The sequence below is a fragment of the Battus philenor genome, unplaced genomic scaffold (assembly GCF_028537555.1).
Source record: "Battus philenor isolate CCGP_79_NKW_IND1 unplaced genomic scaffold, ilBatPhil1.0.hap1 SCAF_14, whole genome shotgun sequence".
Lineage (NCBI taxonomy): Eukaryota > Metazoa > Arthropoda > Insecta > Lepidoptera > Papilionidae > Battus > Battus philenor.
In genome coordinates, this window is record NW_027181676.1 from 5,153,578 (window position 1) to 5,181,331 (window position 27,754).

General features: G+C 33.3%; 1 protein-coding gene across 1 annotated transcript; it reads right to left on the reverse strand.

The window, feature by feature from the left end:
* Positions 1 to 21,780: 21,780 nt before the first annotated feature.
* On the reverse strand, positions 21,781 to 26,011 carry LOC137918447 (toll-like receptor 7). The gene has a single exon (XM_068761253.1). It carries the CDS (start codon positions 25,841 to 25,843, stop codon positions 22,103 to 22,105), a length of 3,741 nt encoding a protein of 1,246 aa, XP_068617354.1. The 5' UTR covers positions 25,844 to 26,011; the 3' UTR covers positions 21,781 to 22,102.
* Between the last annotated feature and the right edge of the window lie 1,743 nt (positions 26,012 to 27,754).

The window sequence follows — 27,754 nt, forward strand, 5'->3', positions numbered from 1 at the left end:
AATATTAGAGTGACAGTGATCTCATAACTCGAGTCATTGTCAGAAAAAAACTAATTAATTTACCTTTATTCAATTTTAACAACATCTCACGTGATTGATTAGATTTAAAATAATTGATTCATTTGTGAAGTATTAAAAAAAATTATTAAAAAAAACGCTGGGATAACTTGCTGAGATTTCTTATAGATATTAATTTTATAGGTAAACCTTTTTAGTTCATTATGAATGGTAGTTAGTCACTTTAACTCACAGTTATGCATTTTGATACACTCCTATGTTATCTGGTGCTATCTATTAAGATAATTATCAATAATTAATAAGATGCTTCTTAAACTAACTATTTATCTTCTAATATTGACACGTTTAGTGCCTAGCGAGGCGTGTACAACCCACGCTGTACATTCCGTTCAGTACTAGTTGAGAAATAATCTACCATGCGCCTTAAGTACATACTTTCTAAAAATATTTTTTCGTATATTTTTACCATTTTTTTGATAAATTCAACTCCTTTCTAGCTCTTTCTTTGTAAAATGATTCAGCCGCATTTACAGTAATAAAATGCGTTTAAATCATATAAGCAACGTACTCAGGGAGTAGAACGACGTAAATATTGATCCAATGAAGCCAAAGTAATAGTTTATTTAAAGCAATTGTTGTTCAAAAGTTTGATTCGAACAACGCCGCCCAACTTCAACCGAAAACAAAAGTCGACGTCATTTGATCTTTGTTGTTTTTAAAATCTGCAGTTCGTCGTCACGGAAAATAACAAAAGGACGGCCACTTTCATTTTTTTTTATAAAAAAATCTTCTATTTTGGAAACAAACTTGACAGAATAATAAATATGTTTTGTTTTTTTTTTTCATTAAGTACGTTACGATTTTTTATAAGCGCCTATTTATATTTATTAAAAACTCTTTATTGTACACGCTAGAAAATATATACATAATTACATAATAGTAAAGATAAACTACATTAAGCCGTCTTCGGTCTTATAATACGAGGCTATTTCTTCCAGACACCCAACCATGGTATGATATAAATATAATATGTTATTTCGAGCGAAATTCCATATTTTTTTTCTTTATATTTTTTTAAGAATAATATTTTTATATTGCTTTTATACTGCTCATAATAATATAATGAAAACTGTGTTTCTTGTAACACTATGATAGAAATACTGTTAGTAAGTATGGTCACACCTATTCCTATCGAGAAGTAAATATATGAGGTACTATATTTAAAGGTCTCTACTGCAAAATTAATTGACTAATAACATTTTCGCAAGTGCAGTTCAACGAAGGAATTTGTATTTGCAATTTGTGGATTTGCTGCCTTAGGTCACATCAATATTAATATATTAGAAATAATAAATATCTGACATGTTTGGTATTTTGATGAATAAAAACCATTACACATAACCAGCTTTTACTAAAAGATTGATATCGCTGTCCTGGGACACGAGAAATACGTAAATATAAATAAATGGAATCTCCTTATCGTATATCGTAAAGACATAAATCCTATGAAAATGAAACAGTCGTCTCCGTACATTCGGATGGAAGTATTGGGAGACCCTCATAAATAACGGATATTCCCGCACCTGTCCCCGGAAAAACGATCCTGTGGAGGGAATATTACTCACATACTGTTTACATCGACGAATACACAGAAAAAAAAAACAAAAGCTGCATACGTACAAACGACGTTTTGGTATTGATTCAGCTAGTTCGCCCACCGTGAAGTTATCTTCCTTATACGTGCCGTAACTTAGAAGTCGCCAGGTAGATTTATGCATCTGGAAGTAAGAACTTTCTACGTAGGTCAGTTTGTGAGAATTTACGAGAGAAACGTCCTGATATTATAACTTTAAGTATATACATCACGTAGGTACAGAAGCCCTAATGTATTCTAAAAATCACTTATGTAATAATAAAATTACAATTTGTTTTAATTATATGCAATATTCATAAGTTAAATAATAATTTTTTAAAAAACCTTAAGAAGTTACAAAATTCAGTCAAAATAATACACGATTACCTTTTTAATATCTTATATTTATTATAAATCTGATTGTCACGGTAGTGATACACTTACTTGATTTATTATCCTACATCTCATATACGTAACAGATAGCGTCCCCAGGGAATTTTCCAGTTAGACCAGGCTCAAGCTCCACGATTCTCTTCGCTCCATATCTTGTCGATGCCTTCACTGCTGCAAGTATTGCACAGCGCCAAGTTTGTGATGGCCAATAAGTTTTCTCTTGAGAGCGACTGGCTTGCATATATATTTATTGCATATATTCAAATAAAAAGGAATTTAATTCTTTGTAATTTTTTTAAGTACACAATTAATAGTACATAATTGTTTTTGTTAGAAATTACAAATTATTACCTATTTATCAAAGAATAAATAAAATATGATATATGTTTTTAATCAATAAAAGTGATACCTATAAATTGAAACAACGATCAAAATTGACCTCACTACTGAAATTGTATGAAAAAGTGTTCGTTGTACCCAAGTTTATCAGTTTCAAATCTCGTATCGCCACATCGCAAAGCGCAGCAGCAATCAATGAAAATGCCATGCAATTAGTCACCACACAGACCTAACCCATAGTTACACTTGTAATGCTTTCAACCCACTCACCACACACGTCGTGCTTAATGAATTATGATAAATTCCAATCACACAGTACAGCAATTATGATTCCAATACAATGCCAACCGTTATACCAATGTACTACAGATGCCTTACAGCGAATAATCCATGCAATGCTCATTCAACGGCCAAGATAGAACGTGCCATCAAAATTCTAAATTGCACATAGCGCCTAACGGTCTAATAGACGGCTGTTCAGTATTCCATTCGTGTTTCGCAATACGCCGATAGTAGTGCTTGCTTCTTTAACTGGCGGAATTCGTTTCATTCATCGACAATAATCTGGAGTTGAGCATATTTGTTTTTAAAACTAACCTGAAGCATTTTCTACAATTGTCCTGAGCAAAATTTTTTTGCATATCCGGTTGATTAATATTTATATTTGCGTATAACCTTTTGTTCATCATTCATTTGTTTGTTTGATCATCCTGTACCATACAGAGCCATGATACGGATTAAAGAATGTCTATACAGGTATCTTATCGATGTTTCAACATACCATCGTAATTAATGTCCAAATTGACATTTAACAAAGAATGCACGTTTCGCACAAACAAGGTTCATATCCTAACAGAACATTTCAATGTTTATTTACTTTACAAAAATAATTACATTACGAAACCAACTACATGCTACAGAGAAACAAACCTGTGAATTACAATCACATTTAATTACCATTGTAAATTTTTTTTTTCTCTGTGGCAGAGTGCTAAGGGCGATGCTTTCTTATGCGACTTAGACCTATTTACAATTACTAATCTCGGGGGCTATCTCGGCATCATTGACTCTTACAACCATTACGTGTACCATCGAATTGAGAGACGACCAAGCCCTCCGATTGCTGTCGGAGATACATACTCAGCTTTGTCTTTCTCTCATTTGATAAGCGTTTATAATTCCGATTTGAGAAATAATCCCTTATCGGGTTATACTACCATTTCAGATATATTAAGCGCTTCAAAAAGTGACAGACGAAACTCCTACTACACTTGATTATATGATAAAAGGCTTAAAAGCTACTTTTATCAATCGTCGATTAAAGTCCAAGACCAAGTCGTTGAGTTACGAGTAACTTTTAATCAACAATTACACGTCATCAATAATGTAATAAATATAACAATTTGTTAAAGCAATTTTAGTTATGCGCCTACATTTAGTACCGGTTGATTATTCAAAGCAGTCAATGTACCTGCAACGTACAGACCTCCGCCGAAGATTGCCACGCAGACTGGTCCCGTGCCGCCTGCATCCAGAGACTTCCCGCGACCTGTACTATGTTGTCCGTGCACAAAAAAAGTAACGTAATCATTAATAAAAATTTAGTCATTGTTGTATAGTGCTCCTGATTCTTCCTTATGTGCTCTACGTTTTTTTTCTAACGTTTCTAAGTTGTCCGAGTGGGCGCAATGGTATATTCGTGTATAAACGCGTTTCGAGTGAAAGTTTAAGTTAAAGTCAACTTTAGAGTGCCTCCAATCCCTGTGAAGCTGTATTTACAAGTTGTATGTTGTAAGTTTACACTGTGACAAAATATATTAATAAGTATTTTTATTTATTAGCTTTTGTCTTAACCTTCTGTCTAATATCATCACCATGTCACTGTTATCGGTTGCTAAAGTACAATGTACTTGTAAATCGGGACCTTTATTGATTTTGAACATTTTGCTTAATAAAAAAAATTATAAAAACTGTTAATAATTTGTTCAACAACTCCGAGCCTTTTTCAACCTTTATGTGTTCTCATCACGAAAGTAAGTAGATGTATTTATTTTTATTTAGTTTTATGGTGATGTGTCCAAATATGAAGTGAACATATTGACAGATTAGAGCAAATTTAATATAATTGTTCATTAATGGTGACACACGGCATAAGCCGGTTTAATATTTCGACAAAAAACTCTCATTTGTTGACTTTTACCGGCCGTAACACGATAAGTAAAAAATCATTGATGTACAAACAAAGCTTTAAATAAAAGTGACTTTGAGTATCGTTCCGCCACTTTTTTCCAGCCGTAACCTACTTTCCCTTACACTTCCCGAGCCATCGTCGTTTCGACTCTTTGTCTACAGTATTGATCAAAAAATACCAGTTTTTAGTGCACTTTCTCATCTTTTACTTCGGGGGACAAATATGAAGAAGGAGGAGATGATCTTTATTAAATGGGATTAGCGTTATTTTTATAATAGAAAAATATTCAAAATTCCCGCTCGGCATAAATAAGAGACACAAATTTAGATAGAAGCAAAAGAATCCAAAATTAAAGCATTCAAACTAACACTATACCATTAGTACTGTGAAATAAGGTTTAGGTAATTTGAGCAGAGTATGACTTTTAAGTTGGTTCCTTCGTAGTAGAATACTACCAAAAAACTAGGAAAAATATTGGTCCACAAACTCAAAAAATCACAAGACCTTTTTAATAACAAATTCTTTATATTTATTACTCATTAATAAGTAATGCACACCCAACATAAATACGCTCGTTTATCAATACAGTCCATTACAAAAAATCAATACCCAAAAACATTAATAACCCGAAATAAATAGGCGAAGTAAAGGAAACAGTCATAAATTTCGAACTGCAAGCTCCGCCCTCGATAACTACGCAAGAACATTCTTCGTAAATTTAAACCAACATTTTTAAAATGTTACTCGCATGTACGTCAGCGGAAGAAATTTTTATTTCATTTATATTTGCATCACCATTTATTTCTTTGATTTTTTATGGTCGATAAATTATAAGATCATGTTTTACATTTATTAAAAAGACCATATAAATAATAGTCAATACATTCTAAATTTTTTATTTGTATTTTAAATGTCTCATAAACAATAATATATTCACTTATGGTGTCAAAAAGTGATTTTCAAAACATTTTGATTTTCATACATCTGTTTCGGGTTCTACAATGATACTGTTTTGCATTGTATTTAAAATGTCACACGCGCTGAGGTTGCGTAAGCGACAAATATAAATACAGGATTTGTTATTGTTTTATATTCCAAAAGGCGTCAACTCGATCATTCCCCGAACCCGCAGCAGGCAATAATTCACTAGTACGTCATATTATGCAACAGTAGGCGCGTGGCTGAGGCGTGCTTTGTTTGAAATGAGACTGCCGTTGTGCTTAGTGCGTGAAATTACAAAAACCTATGACGTAATGACTGATATGGAGTTATACCATTTTTGCTGAGTATGAACATCAATCAATGGAATGTTTCTTCTTTGGTTAGTGCATAAAACTAAATCTGTTTACAGTAAAATATCTCGTACCGTTAATTGCATACTTGGCTATAAAAACATAAATACAGCCTACAATAATAATTATAACACAGTATTGAACAGAATTCATAATAATCGGGAAGAAACATAAAGTTGTTCAATGCATAGCCATGCAATCACGTTATTGCTAATTTAAAATAAAAGGTAATATTCACTTCAATTTTCAATATTTTTTAATTGCCTTAACTAAATATTTATAATATTCAAGAATTAATTATAATAATACTATTTTTATTTACGAATAAGTTTGATAATAATAAAAATATTTTGTTGTTTTTTTATATCAGATTTTTTATATCATGCATGTAGATGTTTATTCGAATTCGAATTACTCGCTATGCCTGTTGTACTTCTTAAATATTTGGACAGTAGAAGAAAATTAAATTATTCCTTTAAAAATTAAAATATTATACCAACATGGTATACTCTCACAGATTCTCATCGGATACTATACGAGTACATTCCATATAATTTAAATAAAAAGCTTTCTCCGACCATTTATTTTACATGAAGTCTTTAACATTTGTCACACTACAGCTGCTTTGTTTATTTTTTTATTTTTTATTTAGAAAACAACACACGGACACACAATTTGCCGAACAATATGGAACTTTCAATATACACGGTGAGGGTGGCGTAAAAAATACAAAAACCCGCTGTTTTATTACACAAGTATGACTAATAAAGTTGCCTTCGGTACTCAGTGATGGATATATCGCCTATTATTTGATGGGACACATTGATTAGACTTTCGAACGATGCAGTAGGGTCGCTTTTGCTTAGTGGACATTTTGCTATGTGTCTACCCGTGGCGCCATTCACATAAAGTAGTTAAGCTAACACAATAAAATGTAACTCTAAATTAGCTCCTCGTTTTACAAGCAATAAATTTAATAGGCCCTGCACGGGGGGCTCTTTCGCTCGCGTTAGAAATTTTAACTCGGCGACAATTTGGTTAGCGTAGCGCGAGGCGTGTGTCAGAAATCAAGTTGTGTAATCAAGTTTTTAGTGTTATTGACTGAGAAGGCACTCCCTCGGCAAATTTAGGGATTTATATTCGAATAGTGTTTCATTTTTGTTGTTTAACGAACCGTTGTTTACGGAAATTAAAAGCGATTGGCTGTGAGATTAATAATTCTTTTTTTTTACGTGTACATAATTTAAACAGAAAGGGGTTTTGACGAACTCGCTTCTTCCAAAACGAGACGAGTTTAATGCTTTGCAAGTAAATACTGGCGAATACTACTCATATCCATTTGAATATGAGTAGTATTCGCCAGTATATATATATATATAAGAGTAATATTCAGAATGGGTGAAAAAAATTAGATGGTGTTATTGACAGCATCTGTTTTTAGAAAGCCTAAGTCGAAATTTTATTTTTCGCATCTTATACCTTATAATATAATGTATATCTATGGTAATAATTATTCTGTATAATATACATAATATAACTATTTAATAGAATTTATTATAGACTGTTGTGATATTAAGACTCTGTAGTTAATCCGATGAAGGCTCAAGGTCAAAAACTCTAACATTCTCTCTACTATACTTTGATTTTTTCCTGTAACAAATTACACTACACTTTCAAAACAACGACACAGATATATCGTTTTATTGTTTTTTTTTTTAAATCACATTAAAGGTTTAAAAAAAACTCTTCTGACGTATGGACGTACCCGGAACTCGCAATATACATACGATACTTAAAATTGATAAAACAACACTAAAGAATTCAGTACAATATTAAAAGTACAAATTAGTAATGATTATCTTTTTCCTATTTCTTCTGTAAAAACTTATATTCATTTACACATAGCTGAAAGAATTCCAGAACGTTTGTCAAATTTTATGAACGCACGAAAAGCAAACATTGAAAAACAAAGTGAAAATTATCTTTTACACTTTTGATAAATAAAATAAAATATTAAAATAAAAGTAATTAGGAAAATAATTAAGGAAGGAATCGTAAGATATAAATGTCGGAGTAATGAACTTTAGATAATCATAGATAGCGAATTTATTGAATCTGATTTACTGATGATTTAATCTATTACACTAGAAAAACCTTTAGACTTCGTTATAGGCGCTTAACTAAAATAAAATGCTCATAATTTTAATGTCGATTTAAATTTTGAACATATGAACCTTGGGCGTTCATATCATCATCATGTCCACCAAGAGATATATTCTATGCTATAGTAACCTTTTTTACATTGCCCAAATCCAGCGACTCCTCGCAACCTGTGTCGTCGGTCGATCTACTAGAGACAGCTATGATGAGAGTTACAGAGAGATCGAATTAGAAACGAGAAGATTTGCAAAAGAACTAAAGTCTCCGTCGTACTTCCAAGAATTGCACTCTCTTCAGATGAAGAGGCAGAAAGTGGGAACATCGGTCGTGCAAGTGACATTCTTTTGGGCCGAAAGGTTCTCGCGACGATCCGCTAAACGCAGCGTGGTTAGGCCCCAACTAGTTGGATCGACGATATGGTCAAAGTTAATATTATACAATGTTTTAAATAAACTACTTTTAATAACTTTCTGTGGGGCATTTTTTAAAGTTACTAATACATATTGTTTGCGTCTGAACTGGTTGTTAGGTTTTTTTTTGTATGTGCCTATGGAAAAGTTTTCTAACTTTATGAAAGATATTCATTATAATAGGATATTGACTATGATAAAATTCACTAAACAATATAATTTCTCTATTTCAGATTCACCTAATTTTAGACATATCTTTGTACTTAAAACATTCAGAAAATTTTTGAAAAACGTATTTTAACACCAATTACTTAGAGATATTTCAGTAATAATGATTTGTCCATTTGACAGTGTACACCACAAAACATCTGTTAGAAATTTACAACCCTACGGAATAAGGAATAGCGCCTTAGACTTAAAAAGTTTTTTTTTAAACAGTATACATCCTCATTTGTCAAAATGGACATTATTCCTTCTTTATATTATTGACTTACCTTGTTAGGGACAACAATAGGATAGTGTAAACAAATGAGGACGTCCTATGCTGAAATGATATTGATAATGTAATATGAAAAGAAATAATATGTAAAGAACATTGAAGTGTTTAGGGTTTCTTCGTAATAATAAAAATTGAGATCGAATTGCTTAAAAAAAAAGAAAAAAAACGACTGCGTGCCAGAGCGCGTTTGGAACCGTCGTAGTCATGTATTTTGAGTTGAACAATATCATTCCAGTGGAAGTCGATTTGATTATAGCCTCTAGGAGTAGTAAACTTCTAGCATTGTTCTCACAATGTACACAAAGGACCGATATAAATGTCATAATTTTATAAAAATATTAATTAACATATAAAACCCTATTTCACCTTAAGAGGCATGTTCTTCGATAGTAGAAATTAATAAAGTTATATTAATCCTTTCAATTCCAGAGGATTGGCTAGAAGAAGTAGTAGCGGACAGGTCACATAGCGGGGAGAACAGACCGTTGGGGCCTTGAGGTCCTGAAGTGGCGACCACGGACTGCTAAGTGCAGCGTAAGACATCTGTTTTCAAGATAGAAAAACCGAACTTAAAGTCGTCAGAAGACGCTGGATGCTGGATGCCCTTCCAAACGGATTTATTGAAAAAATATAGGGGAGGCCTAGGTCCAGCAGTCGATATCCTATAGCTGAAATGATAGCGGTAAATTCTTTTAGGTCCCGGTATAACTAGGACGAAACTAATTTCTATTGCCTAATTCCCCGAGGTAACCTCTAAAGCTATAGCTAGAATGAGTAACGCGCAAAATGCGAAATAGGTTTTCCAAATTTGCGCTTTATACGTAACGAATGTTTGCATTAAGATTAACTTTAACGACGTGGAATTCAAAGAAATTTTAATAAAGATTTTTTTACATCACTTTTTAGATTCTATCGCCGAGTTTCGGAATTCGCACAACTTTGTTGCCCCGTCCACTTTAGATAATCACAACAAAATTAATCTCGGTAAAACACCTTTAAGATGCTTCGTATTTTTTACTAACAAGAATACAAATATATTTCAAAACAAGTTTGACGTTGAGCTATCTCATTGTTATGAAAATGTATGAAATAATCTACGATACGAAAATATCAATTTCTTTCAGCGAATATTTGTGAAAGATGAATAAATATTTACTTGGTTGAATAATTGGTATTCTGTAATAGTCTTTCGTGTATTATTCATAATTTACTACCCTGCTATTTAAAATAATGTTTATCCGCCAGTGCCACAGATGTATTGACCAAAAATTTGCCCACTAAAACAATATTTTGATCATTAATGAATTGTATAACTTAGTTATGGTATTAAAGATTGCGGTTTCAATATATCAAAATTTTCTCACATTACATCTCTAAAGAACATTCAGTAATCCTAAATAATTTAGGAGTTATAAATAGTTATAAAGTTTGTGTACATACAGAGAATCGAATACGATGAAATGAATTAAAAAGAAATTCCACGCACTAATCATATTATTTATTTAATGCCTGTACCGATATCCGTTACACGAACTTCGAAAACTTGACAGTGAGTTGCGAGATTCACATAATGGTAAAGTAATTTTGGGAAGCCGCCACAACTTCCGGACAATTCTATTTGAATATATGAATAAAACTTCGTAAATGGACGATAATGATACTCAGGCAACCGTGAATACATTAGTTGTATTATTGAGACACGCTCCCGTAGACGGACATCGTCATACTTACTGCATTAGGTATAACGCTTCAATCAATAATATATAGCTGTTTCATCCAAACCAAAAGCTTTATACTACACATTAGTGGTATATTAATTAAACGCGACAAAGTCATGTAAGACGAAGATAAACTTTCTTATATAATTTGGGCATAATAGGCAAAATTCGGAATAATTTTACAGATGTTGAAACATTCATTTTTAAATTTTATTCTTTAGTATAGTAGCTTATAGCTTCATTATTCACACACATTTTTATTTACTTAATGTCTATTTTAGACTTGCAATGATACAAGTATTTGCTTTACTTATAATGCTATAAATTAATTTATAAAAAAGGTTTTGTGATAGTTTTCGTTCCGGTAATATAAAAAGAAAATTGATTAACTAATGTTATTTTGTAGTCAACAAATATTTAAAATCATTAATCTCTAGACTAATCACTATCCAAAGATAATTATTTCGAGAATATTTCTAGACCTGATCTTTATTATCAAATCACTAGCAACTTATGGTTAAACCTAAAATCATTGGACCTCGGTTACGATTTACGCAGTGTTACTATAAAACATTTTAAGCCAATAATTTAAAGTTATAACTGAATTTCCCTGGGTATTCTGTATACAGTATATATTAATGTTATTAATGATATATCTAAAAGCTTTATAGAGGTAAAGGTATACTTCATTAACAGCAAATTAACATATCTAAAAATCAATCGTTACTTTTCGTTATAACTATATCTATAACCAATCTTCCTGTATATCTTCAAAGTATGAGTTACTTTTCCTCCGTTATAAGCTCATGTTATATTTATAATTTATCTTCTGCAATAATAATGATATTCACCAATAACCAGTTTTGGTCTTCATTCTGGCTACTTTCTATTTTTATATTTTCTATATCAATCTGTTTAAAAATGTATATTTATACGGAACCTTTTTGATCTCAATGAATACTGAATACCTCTGACCTAATGAAGATAAACATTTCTTTATGTTACCCTTGAGACCCTAAATCTATTTTCTTCGGATATAGTTCGGACCTTTATCTTAGAACATTTTCATCTATGAGTAGTTCTGTTAAAATAGAGAATACCCTGTATCATTTTTATAAAACTTATTAGTTTATTGAAAGTTACGAAATAATAAAAAAACATGATTTTAACAAAGTTTTAATTTTTTATTTGAAAATAAATTTTTTACCCTTTCGCTGTAGTAACGTCTAAACTATTTTATCTTTTATTTAAAAAAAGGATGTTAAAATTTAAAAATATCACAAGCAATAGGTGTTTTAATGCTAAGTATCAATGGAAAGTCGAACAATTTTAAAAGCAGTGTACTTAAAACCACATATGGCTTAAAAAGGTCTGAGAAAATATGTTGGTACATTATTACGCGCATTAGCGATAATACGTTACCAGGCTAACGCCCACTCGACAAACATTACAAAATCTCTCGAGCCTTATACAACGTATAAAAAGTTGGTGGGTTTACCGGGAGAAAAAAGAAATGAACACATTTTCATACCTTTAATAACAATAAAAATCGTCAGGATTGAATACAGGAATAACAGAAAATATTATATAAGTTGGATTATCTCACAAATTAAAAAAAATACGTCAATAAATATATCATAAGACAAGATATTAAAATGTAACGTAAAGTGTAGAAGGAGAATTTAATATGCTATCCGCTAGTTCTATGATGTCTTAGTTGTAACATTTTTCCACAGCAATATTTTGCTTGAAATTTGTAACCGTAAATAAGGCCGCCTTTCTTTCTCACTAACACAAAATTCTCATCGTAAGTAGCTTTTAGCTTTCGACACGGATCTAATTCCATATCAAAGAAGTTCTGCGTTAAGAAATCAATCGTTATTGCTACTCCTACACATATTGTATGATCACAAGAGATAATATGAAAAATTTTGCTATAACTTTTCACTACAATTTTTCCCAAATCGAAGTTAAATTGAATGTAAAACGTTATATAATAAATACTACTACAAATTTCTTTCATAATTAATTTGTATGTTTGCTCAAAGACCTATTTTGGGAGAAAGGCTGTACATAATTCTCAATATATACCCTGTGCGAATTTACAGATATAACTTACCATTTTTAATAGTTAATACTATGCGATCTTTTCTTTATTATTTATAAGCAGCGACAGAATTACAATTCGTACAAAAGATTGGACTTTTTAAACATTTTCATTAAAATAAACAGACAGCTTTGTGTCTGAGATGTGCCGGAGATGCTGAAGCAAGCTGCTTTCGATCGATCCTACTGAAAATTCAGGCTTTTATCCAGCTTAAGTGATGATGGTGATGGTACGTCTCTTGCACCTCGACCCTGCGATTTGCAAATAAACTTATGTGCATTAGGACTCAAATACAACTCCATCTAAAATAAATAACTTAATTAAAAAAACAACGTTATATCAATACAGTTGTTCCAATTTGTTCATACACATTGATACTTACGTTTGGATTTGATTGCGCCCTTGCCCAGCGTGGTTAGGTTAAAATAAATAACAAAAATTCAGTTTTAAATTATTTTTATTAATGCGTACAATACAGTTTATAATACCAGAGATTAATAACACGCCAATAGCTCTTCTATCCAGTTTAATCTAAACATTTTAAAATATCTCTGTGTCTGTTAGTACAAATTGAAAAAAATGTTTTTTATTGTGGACACTGGATCAAAATGCGTTCGGCAAAAAAGTTTTAGTTTTTATTTAAATTTCGTGGGCGTCATTTCTGGGGAGCTTAATTAGAATCTCTCTCATTGGCTTTCTCTTAACGCACACATTCACTATAAATGATACAAAAGGTAAAATAATGTGCATAAATGAATATGCACTTAACCTTGGCCAATATGATCATGGCCTAGTATAATATAACTGTAGGTCACTTCGCTAAACTTTCAAAGGACGTTAGTGGTCTACCAGTTGATCTAAATCTTGTGAAATAAGAATTCTCTTTTAAACTAACTTCGCTCAAAACTAGCACTAATTTGTACGCAGGCCTAATAAAATTACACTCCAGTACTTATTTAGTACGTAAGCTGTTTAAAAAGGAATTACTCATGTATAAGGTAGTTAAAATACAGTTATGTCCATTACATAATTTTGTCAATCGTTTGTTGCGACGTCAGCGATGTAATTTATTATATTGTACCCGAAGTGGAGGAAGCGAGTTCATGTGGATGACACAGTAAGCACCCAGTGTAATATATATTCACGTTATCAGCCATGCGAGGTTTTTGTTATAAAATTAAAAGTTCACGTATAAAGGGAAATTTAAAAAAAGACAATACAAATTAAAAATAATTATTGTTAAATAGACTTCTAATTGACACTTCGTTACCATATGATACTAGTATTATAAATAATCATTTTGTTCAAATTTGATTGTTGATTGAGCTGTTACTTTTTTTTATACAATACACTAGTGAAGAGATAGTAAAAATTTCATCTGGTCGCCTAACAAAAAAATATATAATATCACACTGGAAAGAACAAAACAAACAAATAAACTAAGTCTTTATACCATGCAGAACAAATTGACTAAGATACTATATCTTAATCATTTCTATCTTTCACATGTCATAAATCTACATAAATATATTCCCGCCCCAAATAATCAGCGCCCAAGACTCTATGACCAATTTGCCCGAGTACTACAAGCACACCAAGTTTTCGTCATAAAGTCACACATTCTAGTCTCCCTCCGACTTTTACGACTCCCAAAGCTAGTCTCAATACGTGTTGTAAGATCGCAATCACTATTCTTAGATTGTAAATTAATAATTTTAAAACATACCATTACAGACCTGAATAAATATACGAATGGATAATCTTTCTAGACCAGAGTTCCCCAAACTTTTTTGTGTCGTAGACCCCTTGCCATGTTTTTCCGTGTTGGGTAGACCCCATACTTACCTAAGCTCTGAGACTGCGACTCTCAGGTTTTTACAAGTTCAAAATATATTGTGACCACAAAGCGAATACCAACATCCTACAACTTACACAATTTTATAAACATATATAATAATTTTTTTACTTCATAGGTACTTTTATAAATAATGTAAATGTTTTGATATTATAAGATAGTATGATGTAAGTAAATGGGTACTATCAGTGTATGTGTTGAGATCCACTATCGTGGACCCCCATTTTCATTTCATGGACCCCCAAATTTTTTTTCGCTGACGTAGACCCCTTGTAGGTTGTCATAGACCCCTAGGGGTCGATATAGACCACTTTGGGAAACACTGTTCGAGACTAACAGCATAATTATGATTGCAATTTAATAACTTATACAATAATTGAGAATAATATTACTTAATTATTATAAATAGTTTTTAGTAGCTTTTTAACGGAGAGACAAAATACAAAACATTAAAGAATTCGTCGTTGTTTAAATGTTTTAATTTTTTTAACTCGGTTATCTCTACTTCATGTTCTACCAGGCGGAACTGCCGATCTGAACGTAAACGTCCTCGTGGCCATACGGGAGAAACGCCTGCCTGTTTGTTGATGGAGGAACATTGTAAGAATTAAAATCGCCAAGCCCATAATCCTTGAATCCCGACAAGAATGAGTAGGTAATAAGCAAACATATTTAATTATGTATTGCTGGTGCCGTGCCAGTTTGAAGTAAATAAATAAAATATTTATACAACTTTAGTTGCACCTAATAAAACTATGCGAATATAAACAGCATGGTTGTTTACAATCGCACAGTTTCTTGTTTTCAATTTACCGATAAGTCCTAAGTAAAGTTCGTTTTCCTGGGTCAGACTAAACGGAAATAGTCAAGTTCGTCAACAATGGTTATTATTATCTTTACGCTTTAGTTGCGTTCTGGTTCGTAACAAACTTTTGAAAATTTATGGCTGGTGAATGCTCCATTTTGGAAAACTTAGTCCAGGTTGGTTGCAACTGGCTTCTGTTTCTGATTTACTGTTTCCATAGTTATATTGCACTTCATAGAGGGTATAAGGCCAACATCTTTTATAAGACAAATGATTAAACACCATGTATGTCTTGTACTGTATAAAAAAGAAGTAGAAAGGTCAATGACTTAAAATTTTTACAAAATTAATGTTTTACATATTTTTATCGCAAGAACGATGAAGCAACGGCTTGTGAATTAATATTGTTTTTTTTTACCTTTATAAAGTTACAACTTATAATTCGTTACCTCTACTATCATGGCATTAAATTTATGCGAACGATTTTGTTAGTTTATTTTTCAAGTACACTATCATCATATTAATCTTAATTGAGGCAGTGACATTGAATAACAGTCACATACACGAATTTTTTCTGTAAAACGTGCACAATCAGAGTTCTTTTCTCACGTCTCTCAGCATTTCTTTGTTCTTACGTTAAGTAATTTTATTACGAAAACACCCAGAGCTCCGTTCTTAGAATATAAATCTTTTATATCATGTTTTTTGTTTACTTAAAATGATAAAAGGTTTTCAGAATATGTGGCTTGTTTCATATTAAACGTACACATAAATATCATTCGTGAATTTCAGAGTTGTAAATAAATTTAATTAAGTAAAAATGTTGATTTTTATATTTACCATGGTGTGGTTTACTGTATCCGATGCTAATCGATGAAATCGTCGTGACGCTAGTACTCTGTCCCTCGAAGCCCATTAAACGTCTGTGAAGGACTCGGAGTCGTTGTTGTATTTTCTTTTCAATGTAATTAATATTAAACATCAGAGCTTACATCACAGATGTTATAGATTACCAAAGCAGAGGAGATCATTAACGGATCATTAATACATGCTACCTAAAGGAATGTTATCAAATAAATTAATAATTAATTACATATAAAGTACAGTTATCCTTTTAAACATAGTGAACATAATTTTTGCAATTTTTTGACGGTGTACATAATTTGAACTTTGCCTCTCGTGCTAGTTAATACTACACATTACAAAGATCTTTTAAATATTAAAATGACCCTAGCGCATGAGGTAAATATTTTTTTAGGTAACAAAACTTCATAAAATATTTCATATTGGACTTCATAAGAAGCATTCACATCTTCACTAACTTAATTTAATTTTAAAAAAATAAAGACGTCGATTTTTATCTCAAGCTCACTAAAGAAATGTCGTCAATAATAAAACGAAATGTGTATATTTTAATTCAACAGTAACACGGAATTATAATATTCTTTTCTTATGTGCACCGTACAGTCATTTCATGAACAGGACGTTAATTTTGGATTAAAGAAAACGCCTTAACCACGACAATTTATAAACAAAATGTGATGTGATAAAAGTAAAGGAAAAGTAAAAATAAATAACTACACACTAATTACATACTCCCGCGTGTATAATACAAAGTTATAAAAGCTTTAGATGTAAAAAAATCTCCGATATTTCGCAATAGATCGAACTGAGATTTAGTATTAATATTTCTAAAGTCTATTCAGTTAAAGAAATAATATCTTTATCCACTCAAAAAATTTCAACGTCATCCAATAATTTTCCTAATTCTTTTCTCCAGAGATCCAAAATAAAGGTAAACAACTACATAGTGTAATTCCAATATCCAATTTTTTTTAAATAAACGTAATAATAATAATATTATTATCGTCGACAACTAACTCAAACATGCCTCTTGACATATTAAGATATAGTCAATAAGATAGATTACATCTGTACTTTTTGAACCATACTACAACTGGTGGTCAATATGAATACAGCTTTCTAATATAACTGGTGAACGTGGCTAGGCTAAGTGACATTGACGAATTACTATAACAAATAGACCATAATTAAACCTCTTTAGACTGTGAGATGGTAATGTCTGTGCTTTGTAATTTGGTTACGGAAATGGCCACCGCAAAGTTGTCTATGTTTATAGCTTCTGGCAAACAATATCTTTTGGTGTATTGTTTCTACTATTGGAAGAAAAGCCTTTATAAGGGAAAAGAGACAAGCAACAACCCACCACGCGAATTCAGATCGGTGGATGCTTCTGGAATAAACCAGTTTCCACATGAGGTTTTCTTTCACCGTATTTAGCGTGATGTGTACGATTGTTAATTGCAATACTTAATAAACCAAACTAACTAAAAGGCTAACACCGCGAAACATGAAAATAACATCTAGATGAACACGTGTCGTTCTCTTTACCGGTCGTCGAACTTTGCTAAAAATATATCTGTAAATGCGATCCTCAATTGTCTATGATAATTATTTTTTAGTTATTTCTTAAGACGCCGAACATGTGGTCGTTAAAACTGGGATAAATTAATTCCATTTTTGCAGACTTCGAACCCGTTAAACTCGCGCGTGAAAGCGTGCGCCCAAACATTTAGCTATATATCTGTAATGTTGCGATTTCTCCTTCACACATTAAATTAATATGAGGTCGAACTGAAATGTAATTAACAGGCATGTGTAATGTTATATATTTTACGTCGACTGGGTAATTATGTAAACTTTAAAACTCTCTAAAAACGCCATTGTAAGCTTCATTTCACAAATGCACAAGTTGCTCAAGTTGCTCATCATAATCAACATTTCAACTGTAAGACATTTACTGCTGAACGTAGGCCTTCCCAATAGATTTCTAAAACGAACAGTTGAGAACGGTCTACGTACAGCATCATCTATTATACCTAACAGTATATGTATATATCGATATATTATACGATATACGATATCTATCTAGTTAATTTATGTTCGATAATGTTAACAGGATCTTCTGTACGTTGTGCTTGCAAAACGAAGTCTCCGCTCCAGGACCTTAAGACCCCAGCGTCCTACGGGCTCTAGCCACCACTACCTTATCTTAACAATACACTCCGGTATGTCGGAGTTGCTCGCGTTGAAAAAATTACTAATTTAAAACGCCTGAGCATTATATGAACCGTATATTTCCTGGAAGCAATGAAACCAAATCCAAATTGAAACGCAAGCGAATATGAAAAAATATCAATATCTCAATATGAAACAGCCACGCACTCGTATATCCAAGTATTGATACTCATCTGCCAATTTTAGCAGAACCGTTCGACTTCAATAATCTCAATATTCTCTAAATATTACTTTTTGCTATATTTGGCTCTGGCCCAAATATACAAAATCCAAAGCTAAAGCGCTTTATATTATTTTAATAAAAGCGCGGCTAACGTAAAGGATCTCATAAAATATATTTGCTATTTAACATATACTCACGAGCGTCAATAGGTTAGTGGTCCAAATTATACCCTAACTACTAGGTCAAAGTTTAGAATTCGCCACGCTTATATTGTCATGAAATATGAGTTATTCAGAGATCTACATAAGTGACACAATATGTGGAATAATTAAATAATAAATAAGTGACATATCACGCTCTAATCAAAAACAAGCCTCGTGTAATTTGCACACACGGATGTTTCGTCACGAACACACCCTGCAATAGTCTTACAAGAAATATAAATGCTTTGTTACACCTGAGCTAACAAGAACGCCTTCAATATTTTTCCATTATCAACACAGCAAAAATATACTGAACGATGACATCATCCTAATCTTATATTCTGCGCTGTGCTCCTAATTTCAACAGTACTACTACTACTAACACAGAAGCAACAACCGAAGTTCTAAGAAGTTTTAGTATACACAAACAGGTTGTTAGTGTAAAACATACAGAGCCGTATATCTATTCTAGTACAACACGGAGAGGAATGGCTGCCGCCATGTTCATTTTGTATCCTGCAGCGGAATATTTCTAGCCCGAGGAACAAGTCTAGAGCCGTACGTTAACGTTAGAAACACAGCGTAACTATTTAGTTATATGTAGAGTAAGCGGTATTCACTTGCTATTTTTCTTAATTTCATTTCGAATAAATAGTCTCGTCGTATATACACTGTACGTAAGTAAGACTTATTTGCTGTAAATATAAGTTGTATGTTTAGCGCTAAAACAAAATGACGGCGAATATTAATATCTTTTAATATACGTGTACGTATTCAAACCCGGTCTTGCAGCAACCATTTCTATGTTTAGTATCAGAGATAATCGTAGAATCGACTTTTGATAAACCTTAATATAAATTGATACTTATCACGTTGCCAGAGAATTCAAAATGTCGCACAGTAAGCATGTTCAAATAAACTAAGTGGCAGTTTAATGCGCGTAAGTAAATGTGACTAATGGGCACCGGAATCGTTCCACATTATTACTCGAGCGCTCTTTACGCCTACCTCAGATCAAGCCACAGATCGTGAACATTCCGGTGGGTGGGACGCATTCACGGCGCCTGATCCGTTATACAAACTGACCATTCCTTTGCAGATAACTTCAGCTAATAAATCGAAAAGCCGTTTCTTATTTTTGGTCATATTTGTTGATTTTAACTAACACTTTACCATTTTTACAACTTCCACAAAAACCGGACTCGCGGAATTGGGAACTGCTATATAATATCCGTTCAACGGTCAATCAATTAAATCCTGTTTATCCCATTTGTTGCAGAAAAAGCGAATGTTATCCTTTATCCGATATTGTCAGGTTTCTGAATGTGACAAGGGTTAGCCTATTTCTATAAATCGAACACGACTGTTGACGAGTGATATAATCCAACACTTTTTATTGTGGTAAATGTAACATAGGCAGCACGAATTACATCTATTTTTTCTCTGTACTGGTATCCACTTTAATATAGAATTCTACTTTCGTCATGAACCTGAAAACGAGTATTTAATTGGAATTAAAGGTCATCTTTTTAAGTATCAGGCGTAATCAATAAATTACCTTTGTTCTTTATATAAATTTAAATATCTATCACAAATAAATCGTTGCCCATTTTTACTTCGCACACTGTATACATAGGTTACTCAATTCCATATAACCCTGAAAATTTATATCTTTTATAGTTTTTAAATTAATATACTGTAAGTTTTTCTTACATTGTATTAATTTTTTTTTCATTTAAAAATTTTAACATTTAATTATGATATTGTAGTTATAATGATAACTCTTATATAATTATAAAATATACGATCATAATCCAACAACCAAGTGTAATTAATAGACATGACATTGTTTGTTACCTTTTCTCCTACAACAAAAATAGATAATATTGAGAAAGTGAAATCTAAATAACAGATGCCTTTCTCAAAAACTACGAGTAATCTATTCTGTTTTGATTGCCTTAAATAACACACACTAGCATTTGATATTTATATTGTGTTATAACATTACAAACCATTACAAAGTTTATTTACTTATATTTATAAATGATAAGCTAAATTAAGAAAAACATTTCCAACAGTAAGAAAATAAGCCTTTCATTATAAATAAAGAATTCCCAAAATGAATAAAACACTCTAAAAAATTTATTTCATCCTCATAAATTATTCAAGTCATAATCGAATTACAGCAATATCGATTCAATCAATACTTACTTCAACTGTACGGTTAAGTGACATATCGTGTTTCATTTGTATTCCACATTGAATATAAATCGGGTTCGAATAAATAAAAGGCGCATGACCCGGCGACTATCGGCGACGAAGAAAAAGTTGTCCGATAGAGCATAGATGTCGAGTGCTCACTCAATAAGTAAAATGACCTCTGAAGTGGATTGAAGACGCCATTTGCGTCCGCAAGCAAAAAATAAAGCTATCGCTATGGGCGTTAACTTTTAAATGAATTAAAAAAAAGGAAAGCAGTAGAGCTATTCATTTGTTTTTCCTATTTCAAAGGAATCGAAGGCAATTCATTTGATTAATAAAGAGATTCCTAGATCTAAGCATAATATCGGATCTGATCCTATAAAAAATATACATATTTGTCAAGGTAACAGCATTCAAAATAATCAGTCATTCTGTTATTCAAGATTTGAAACATTAGTTATAATGAAAAGCCGGAATATTGTCAACGGGAAATATAAAAATTGTTTTAAAAAAATTAAGGCGAACACTTTTCTATTTATCTCGATTTCTGTTTACTAAACCCAGCTGCTCCAAGACATCGTAAAGACGGTCACGAAATAAAACATCTACACGATACGAAAGTATATACATTTAAAAAAATCTTTTCCCCTCAACATAAAATAAAATTACTTTAGTTAGGAATAAAAGACAACGTTTGGTTATAAAGATTTTTAATTAGGTGTCTATACAAACATCAGCCGTAATCGGATAAAAACTACACAATATTTTACAGTCTTTCGAATTAATACTTACATATATTATAGAACAAAGAAATAAATTACAAACAAGCAAATCTCACAGAAATGCAATAATTTGGTATCGTCAATATACAAGATATAACTAACAAATATTATATTATAATACATTGTTTCTATTTACAATACAGGATCATTTTGTTTTGTTGACGTCAAGCAATCTTTTCAGAGCTCCTTTGATATTACAACCTGAGATCATATATTTATGAATTTACTACGAATTACACCAGATACGTTTGCACAGTGTGCTGCAGAACTACAGAGTGCGGTTGATTGTGGCGGCCGTGGAAGTCTGCCGACGAGTAATCGGAATCTATTGTTGAGTATATATGCTCGGATAAAGGTCTATCGCACGGTGATCGCTCTGCGGAGTTCGCAGACTTACCGCACAACGTTTGGCAGGTGCTATTCAATACAGACGCGTCCATTGTGTAAGTATTCGAGTTCCTTCCGTAATTGAGCCTTTTCAACTTTTGCCCGCGACGTTTCGACGAGGGCATGGCGTATCGTAATCGTTCCCAGAACCGTTTCTCTTTCCACGTTACCTCTAAACCTGTTCTCAAATACGACTTCAATTCCGGATCTCGTGGAACGAGCCCTACGGCGACTATTATTAATTTGTGGGGATTCTTACGGAGCGCTTTCTGTAAGGCATGACGGAATTCTATTTGCGACCATTCTGTTAAAATGAAATTTTTAGTCAGTACTACAATTATGCGACGCGACGCTTCTGTTGCTTCCACTACTAGATCGGGGAACTGGGCATACGTAGCCTCGAATTGAGGTACGTCTCTGTAATGTAAGCACAGATGATAAGACGGGTAACCATTTTCAAGCTCTTGTGCCAGAGATTCTATTACAAATTCTTCGTCTTTAGGACTATAACAAATGTAAGCGTCATAAAGCTTATCAGCGTCATTAAAGGCGCCCGCTAAGGGAGAGAGCTTAATGCCGCAATTTGAATACAACCACATTCTGCAAGCGTATCTAAATGTGAATGCTAAAACTAAAATCAATAATATAAGCATGAAGCCGGTGAGGGCCGACGCCAGCAGAGGTATATTGTTGGAAACGAAAAGAGCGCTTATCATTGACGAATCACTTATTTCACTACAAACTGTCACATTTAAATTCAACGACTTTTTCACTGGTCTCGTTTTCTCATTGGAACACCATAAGCTATGAATATCTACAACTTTTTCAACGTTCTGCGATATATACATTAAGAAACCTTGTAAATATTTACAATCACATGACCAACGGTTACCGCTGATAAAAAGAGTTTGTAACTTTATATTATTGTCCAAATGCCACAGACCATAATTAACAAGTCTGTTTCCATCCAAGCGTAAAACTTCGAGAGCGTCTAAAAAGGAAAAAGTTACGTTTGAAATAAACTCAATAGCGTTACTTTGCAGATACAATTCTTTCAAGTTGCTCAACTTTGAAAACTCGAGACCTCGTAAACATTTTAACTTATTGTTGTCTAAATGTAGGATCCGCAGTTCGACAAGTGTATCAAAAGTATTGTTATGAAGGTCCACAATGTTGCTAGAATTTAAATACATTACAACGGCTTTACGCATTGAAAGGAAAACGGTGTCGTTAAGTACGTTGTAAACATTTCCGTCCAAGTAAATATGCGTCGCGCTAACCGGAAATTCTCCTGGAACTATATCAGTCTGCTGCACGGAACAGTCCACAACGTTAGTGGTTTTCGTGGAATCGTGATAGCACGAACAATTTCTAGGGCAAACAGTTTTACAATTACAGAAGTTAAAATCGCAACAGCCGCAATCTTCCGGGCAATGACTGTCATATTTACATAAGAAATCTTTCAAATGAAGCGAGCTGACCGGGATGTATTTGGCACCACGAACATAAGATTCTCTACATATAGCGTTCTCTAAATCCATAACGCGGGGGTACTCCCTTGTGCTCATTGAATTAATTAACAGTAACCACTTCATCGTGCAATCGCAACGAAAAGGATTACCGCTAATGTAGAATTCGGGCAGTGGTCGCTCTTCTGCCATTTTGGAAATCCGCAAACTATTTATATCCAAGCTCTCAATCGCATTAGAATACATATCGACCCGTGTCAAATTGTTCTTGTCGCGGAACGTATCAATATCGATGTTCGAAATAAAATTATTGTTTATAAACAGAAGCTCGATGCTGTTTGGTATCGACATTTCCGACAAAGCAACTATTCGATTGTGACTCGCGTCCAACGTTTTCACGTGTAATTCTTTTTGAATTTTATAGTAATTGCCGAGAATCTCTATGAAGTTGGCGTGAATATCTAACCATTTCAAATTACCCGGAATAAAAGCGTAATCGAACCACACTAAATGATTTTCGGATAGATTCAGCCACAACAATTTCGTCAGCGATACAAACACCCCGTTTATATCAGAAATAAAGTTGCCATCCAATCGAACGGCTTCCAACTGCGTGTTCCTTTGAAAGGTTTCGGTCTCAATCGACTGTATTTTATTTTTCGCCAAATTGAGTACTTGCAGACTCGGCAAACCCCAGAACATGCCGGCTGTGAGGTTTCCTATTTGATTGTCAATTAAACGTAAACCGGTCAGCTGCGACAGATTTTGAAAGGAATTATTTGTTATTTCCGATAATAAATTCTCTCCCAAATCTAATGACTTCAACAATGGTAATTGCAAAATAGCTTCGGGGACTTTCGACAACTTATTAGAACTTAAATCTAAATCCTTCAAGTCCGAACAGTTTCGAAACGAGTTTTCGCTTATATACGACAACAAATTGTTGTTTAAATTCAATTTATTTAAAATGAAAAGCCCATTGAAAACGTGATCGTCGATCGTATTCAATTTGTTCTGGCCTAAGTTAAGACTATGCAAATTGAAAAGAGGTAAAAACGCGTTATCCTCAATATGTCCTATTGTATTATTACTTAAATTTAGTATCTGTAGAAAGAATAAGTCCTTAAACATGTTCTGCGCAATCCGCACAATCGCGTTGTGTGACAGGTCGAGCACAATTAATCTTATTAAACCCCCGAACGTTTCATCTTCTATGTGGTCGCTCTTCAATTTATTCGCTGAAAGATCTAAAACGAGTAATTGTTCCAACCTATTAAATATCCTCTTGGGCAATATTTCCAGTTCATTGTTTTTCAAATAAATCTCTCGAATTTCTCTTGTATTTTGAAATAAATTCTCAGGCAAATAATTTATAGCGTTTTCAGAGAGATTCACAACTTTTAACGCAAGCAAATCGCTGAATACATCGCCAGGCAATTCATTTATCTTGTTATTTTGCAAAAATAGTTGTGTGAGCCTTCGAAGATGTAGTATTTCAGAGTCAGCTGGTAAGGACATAATGTCGTTGTGACTCAAGTCTATACTTTGGAGTGTCGAACCGCATTTGTGACCGAAGCCCAACTCGTCAACAAATTTTATCTTGTTATGAGTTAAATTGAGTGATATTATGTTTTCCAAAGCGCAGAATAAGTCCGACGGAATTTTCCTGATGTTATTGTACGCTAAGTCTAAGGTGTGCAGTTCTCGTAAGCCGTTGAACGCGCCGAGTGACAAATCCATTTCTTTAGTTTGGCTCCATTCGTTGTTCATGGAGCGTATCTTCAAGGTTTTCAAGCCCCTCAAGCCCTCAAAAGCGTTACCAGGGAGACGAAGAAGTTTACAATTATTTATAGTGACCTCGGCCAAACCTTGCATCCTGCCGAAGTGGTGGTCTCTGAGCGTGCTCTCGGTAAGTAGCGGCCCGCAGCGGATCGCGAGCCGCTGCGCGCCTTCCGAGTGCATCGAACCGCCGACGTCTCTGTCCGACAGCGTCCGTACGTTGCACTCGACCGCACCGCCGCCACCGTCGGGAGCGCGGAAGCAGCCGTCGGTGGAGCCGGGCGCTTCCGTCACCACCGCGTCCATCACCAAAAAAAACAATAACGCGTTAATTATCATTTTAATCCGCACTGTGACCAGTTCATTTTCACCCGTCAACTTATTTCGAAATAGGATAATGGAGTTCGTAATTCGCACACAGTCATATTAGCGTCCGGAACCGCTGGTACAATTCACGATACGTATTCGTTTATGAGCGTGGTAAATAGAGCGCGATGCGATCCGCGAAACGACACACGCTCCCCCCGCGGCGGCCGGTCGGCGACTGCCGCTTACGGCTCACAATGAAATGCCATGAATGCGCGCCGGCTTGTAGGGATCGGGCCACACCATCGCGTTTCTATTGCCGCATACTAAGTAACCCCCGTAGTTTTCGACTTTTGTAGAAAACGGAAACCGTTACGTGACTCTGCGTTCATTAATGTTATTAGATCGTGTCCGGATCGACTCCGTGAGCTACAAGTGCGTAATTAGTACAGGATGCTTCATTTACTTAAAATGAGATATGCAAGCCTCCAACATTGTCATAAAAAATAAACAAAAAGGTGCTGGATATTTAAAAAGTTAAGGTGAAAGAAAATTAAAAAGAAAAATACTAATTTTTACTGATAATCTCTCACATTTCTTGATAAATAAGAAAACAATTTTGTCCGTATTCATTCAGCGTTGTTTACTTTAACGGCATTTACAGATTCATCGAACTCAAGGCTCGAGATGAAATGAATCTTAATATTCAAATGGACATCCAAATTCAGAGAAACCCGTTTTTCTTTAATAGTTTTTTCAGTAATATTTCATAAATTCACTGGCCCTCTTTAAAAAATGCTTTATTATTTTATTATGATGTGGTAGTGATGTGGGGGTGATACAATTGATGTGGGCAAGGACATGTGCCAATTTTATATAATTACACGCTACAGTAATCCGCATAGGAATAATTAATCTCACGAAAAATTAGATATAAAAAGGTATTATTAGGTATTATTCTTTAATCGTCACGAATCAACGACTGTTTCTTGTGCTTCAGCGTTTTATACTAAAATTATTCTTGTCGATATCCATTGACTGATTAGTGTTACAGCTGTCATGTCTATTTGGCACAGGGGAATCACAATATCTTTCGATTGTAGCCTCAGAACATATGAAATATGGAATAATGATGTCCACCCACTAGGGTGAAATAATGAGATTAAAAATATAATTACCAGTATCATATTATGATTCCTTTGAAGTAAATATTCACATATTTTATTATAAGGCTTTTTCAGACATAATTAAGTTTGTGAATGTATTGCTCTACTTCTGTATTAAGGATATTGTTAAAATCGATACAAAACTAGCCGCCTGAATTTGTTATGGGCTCTTCTCATGTCAGGGTGCGTTTGGAACTTTCAAAGCATGGATGCCATTATAGGGGAGCACAATCTGATTCCTGAAAATTGGGCTTCTGGCATTTTTTTCGTGATGTACACAAGTGGTCGCTGTATATTAAAATATATAAGAGGAGTAAATGTATATTCATTAACATATTTTTTGAATAATTACAGAATATTTTTTTACAGGCAACGCGTCTTACTATTTACCCTGCAGTGTTAATAACTTATGTTAATTGGCTTTTTGGTGGAGTTCTTTTCAAAATCAAATACATCAAAATAAAATTGATGTGTTTATTTTTTTGTTTTTGCTTTTTTTCTCCAGCGTTAAAATAATTTTTAGCTTTTTTCATTCAAATTAAGACTGATATAATAGCCAGCTTTTGTTTGTAGTCGCCCGTAACTAGGTACTCTACTATCCATATTTTATAGAGAACTGGCAAGTCGATGGAAGCATTTAAAGATCCTAAGCCAATGCTCATGACATAAACTCAATAATTATCAAGAAAAAAAGAAGTTCTAATAAAACTCGTGTTGTGTAGTCATATTAAAAAAATGATGTCAAATCCTTTTTGCTCAACTTAGCCTCCTCACCAAT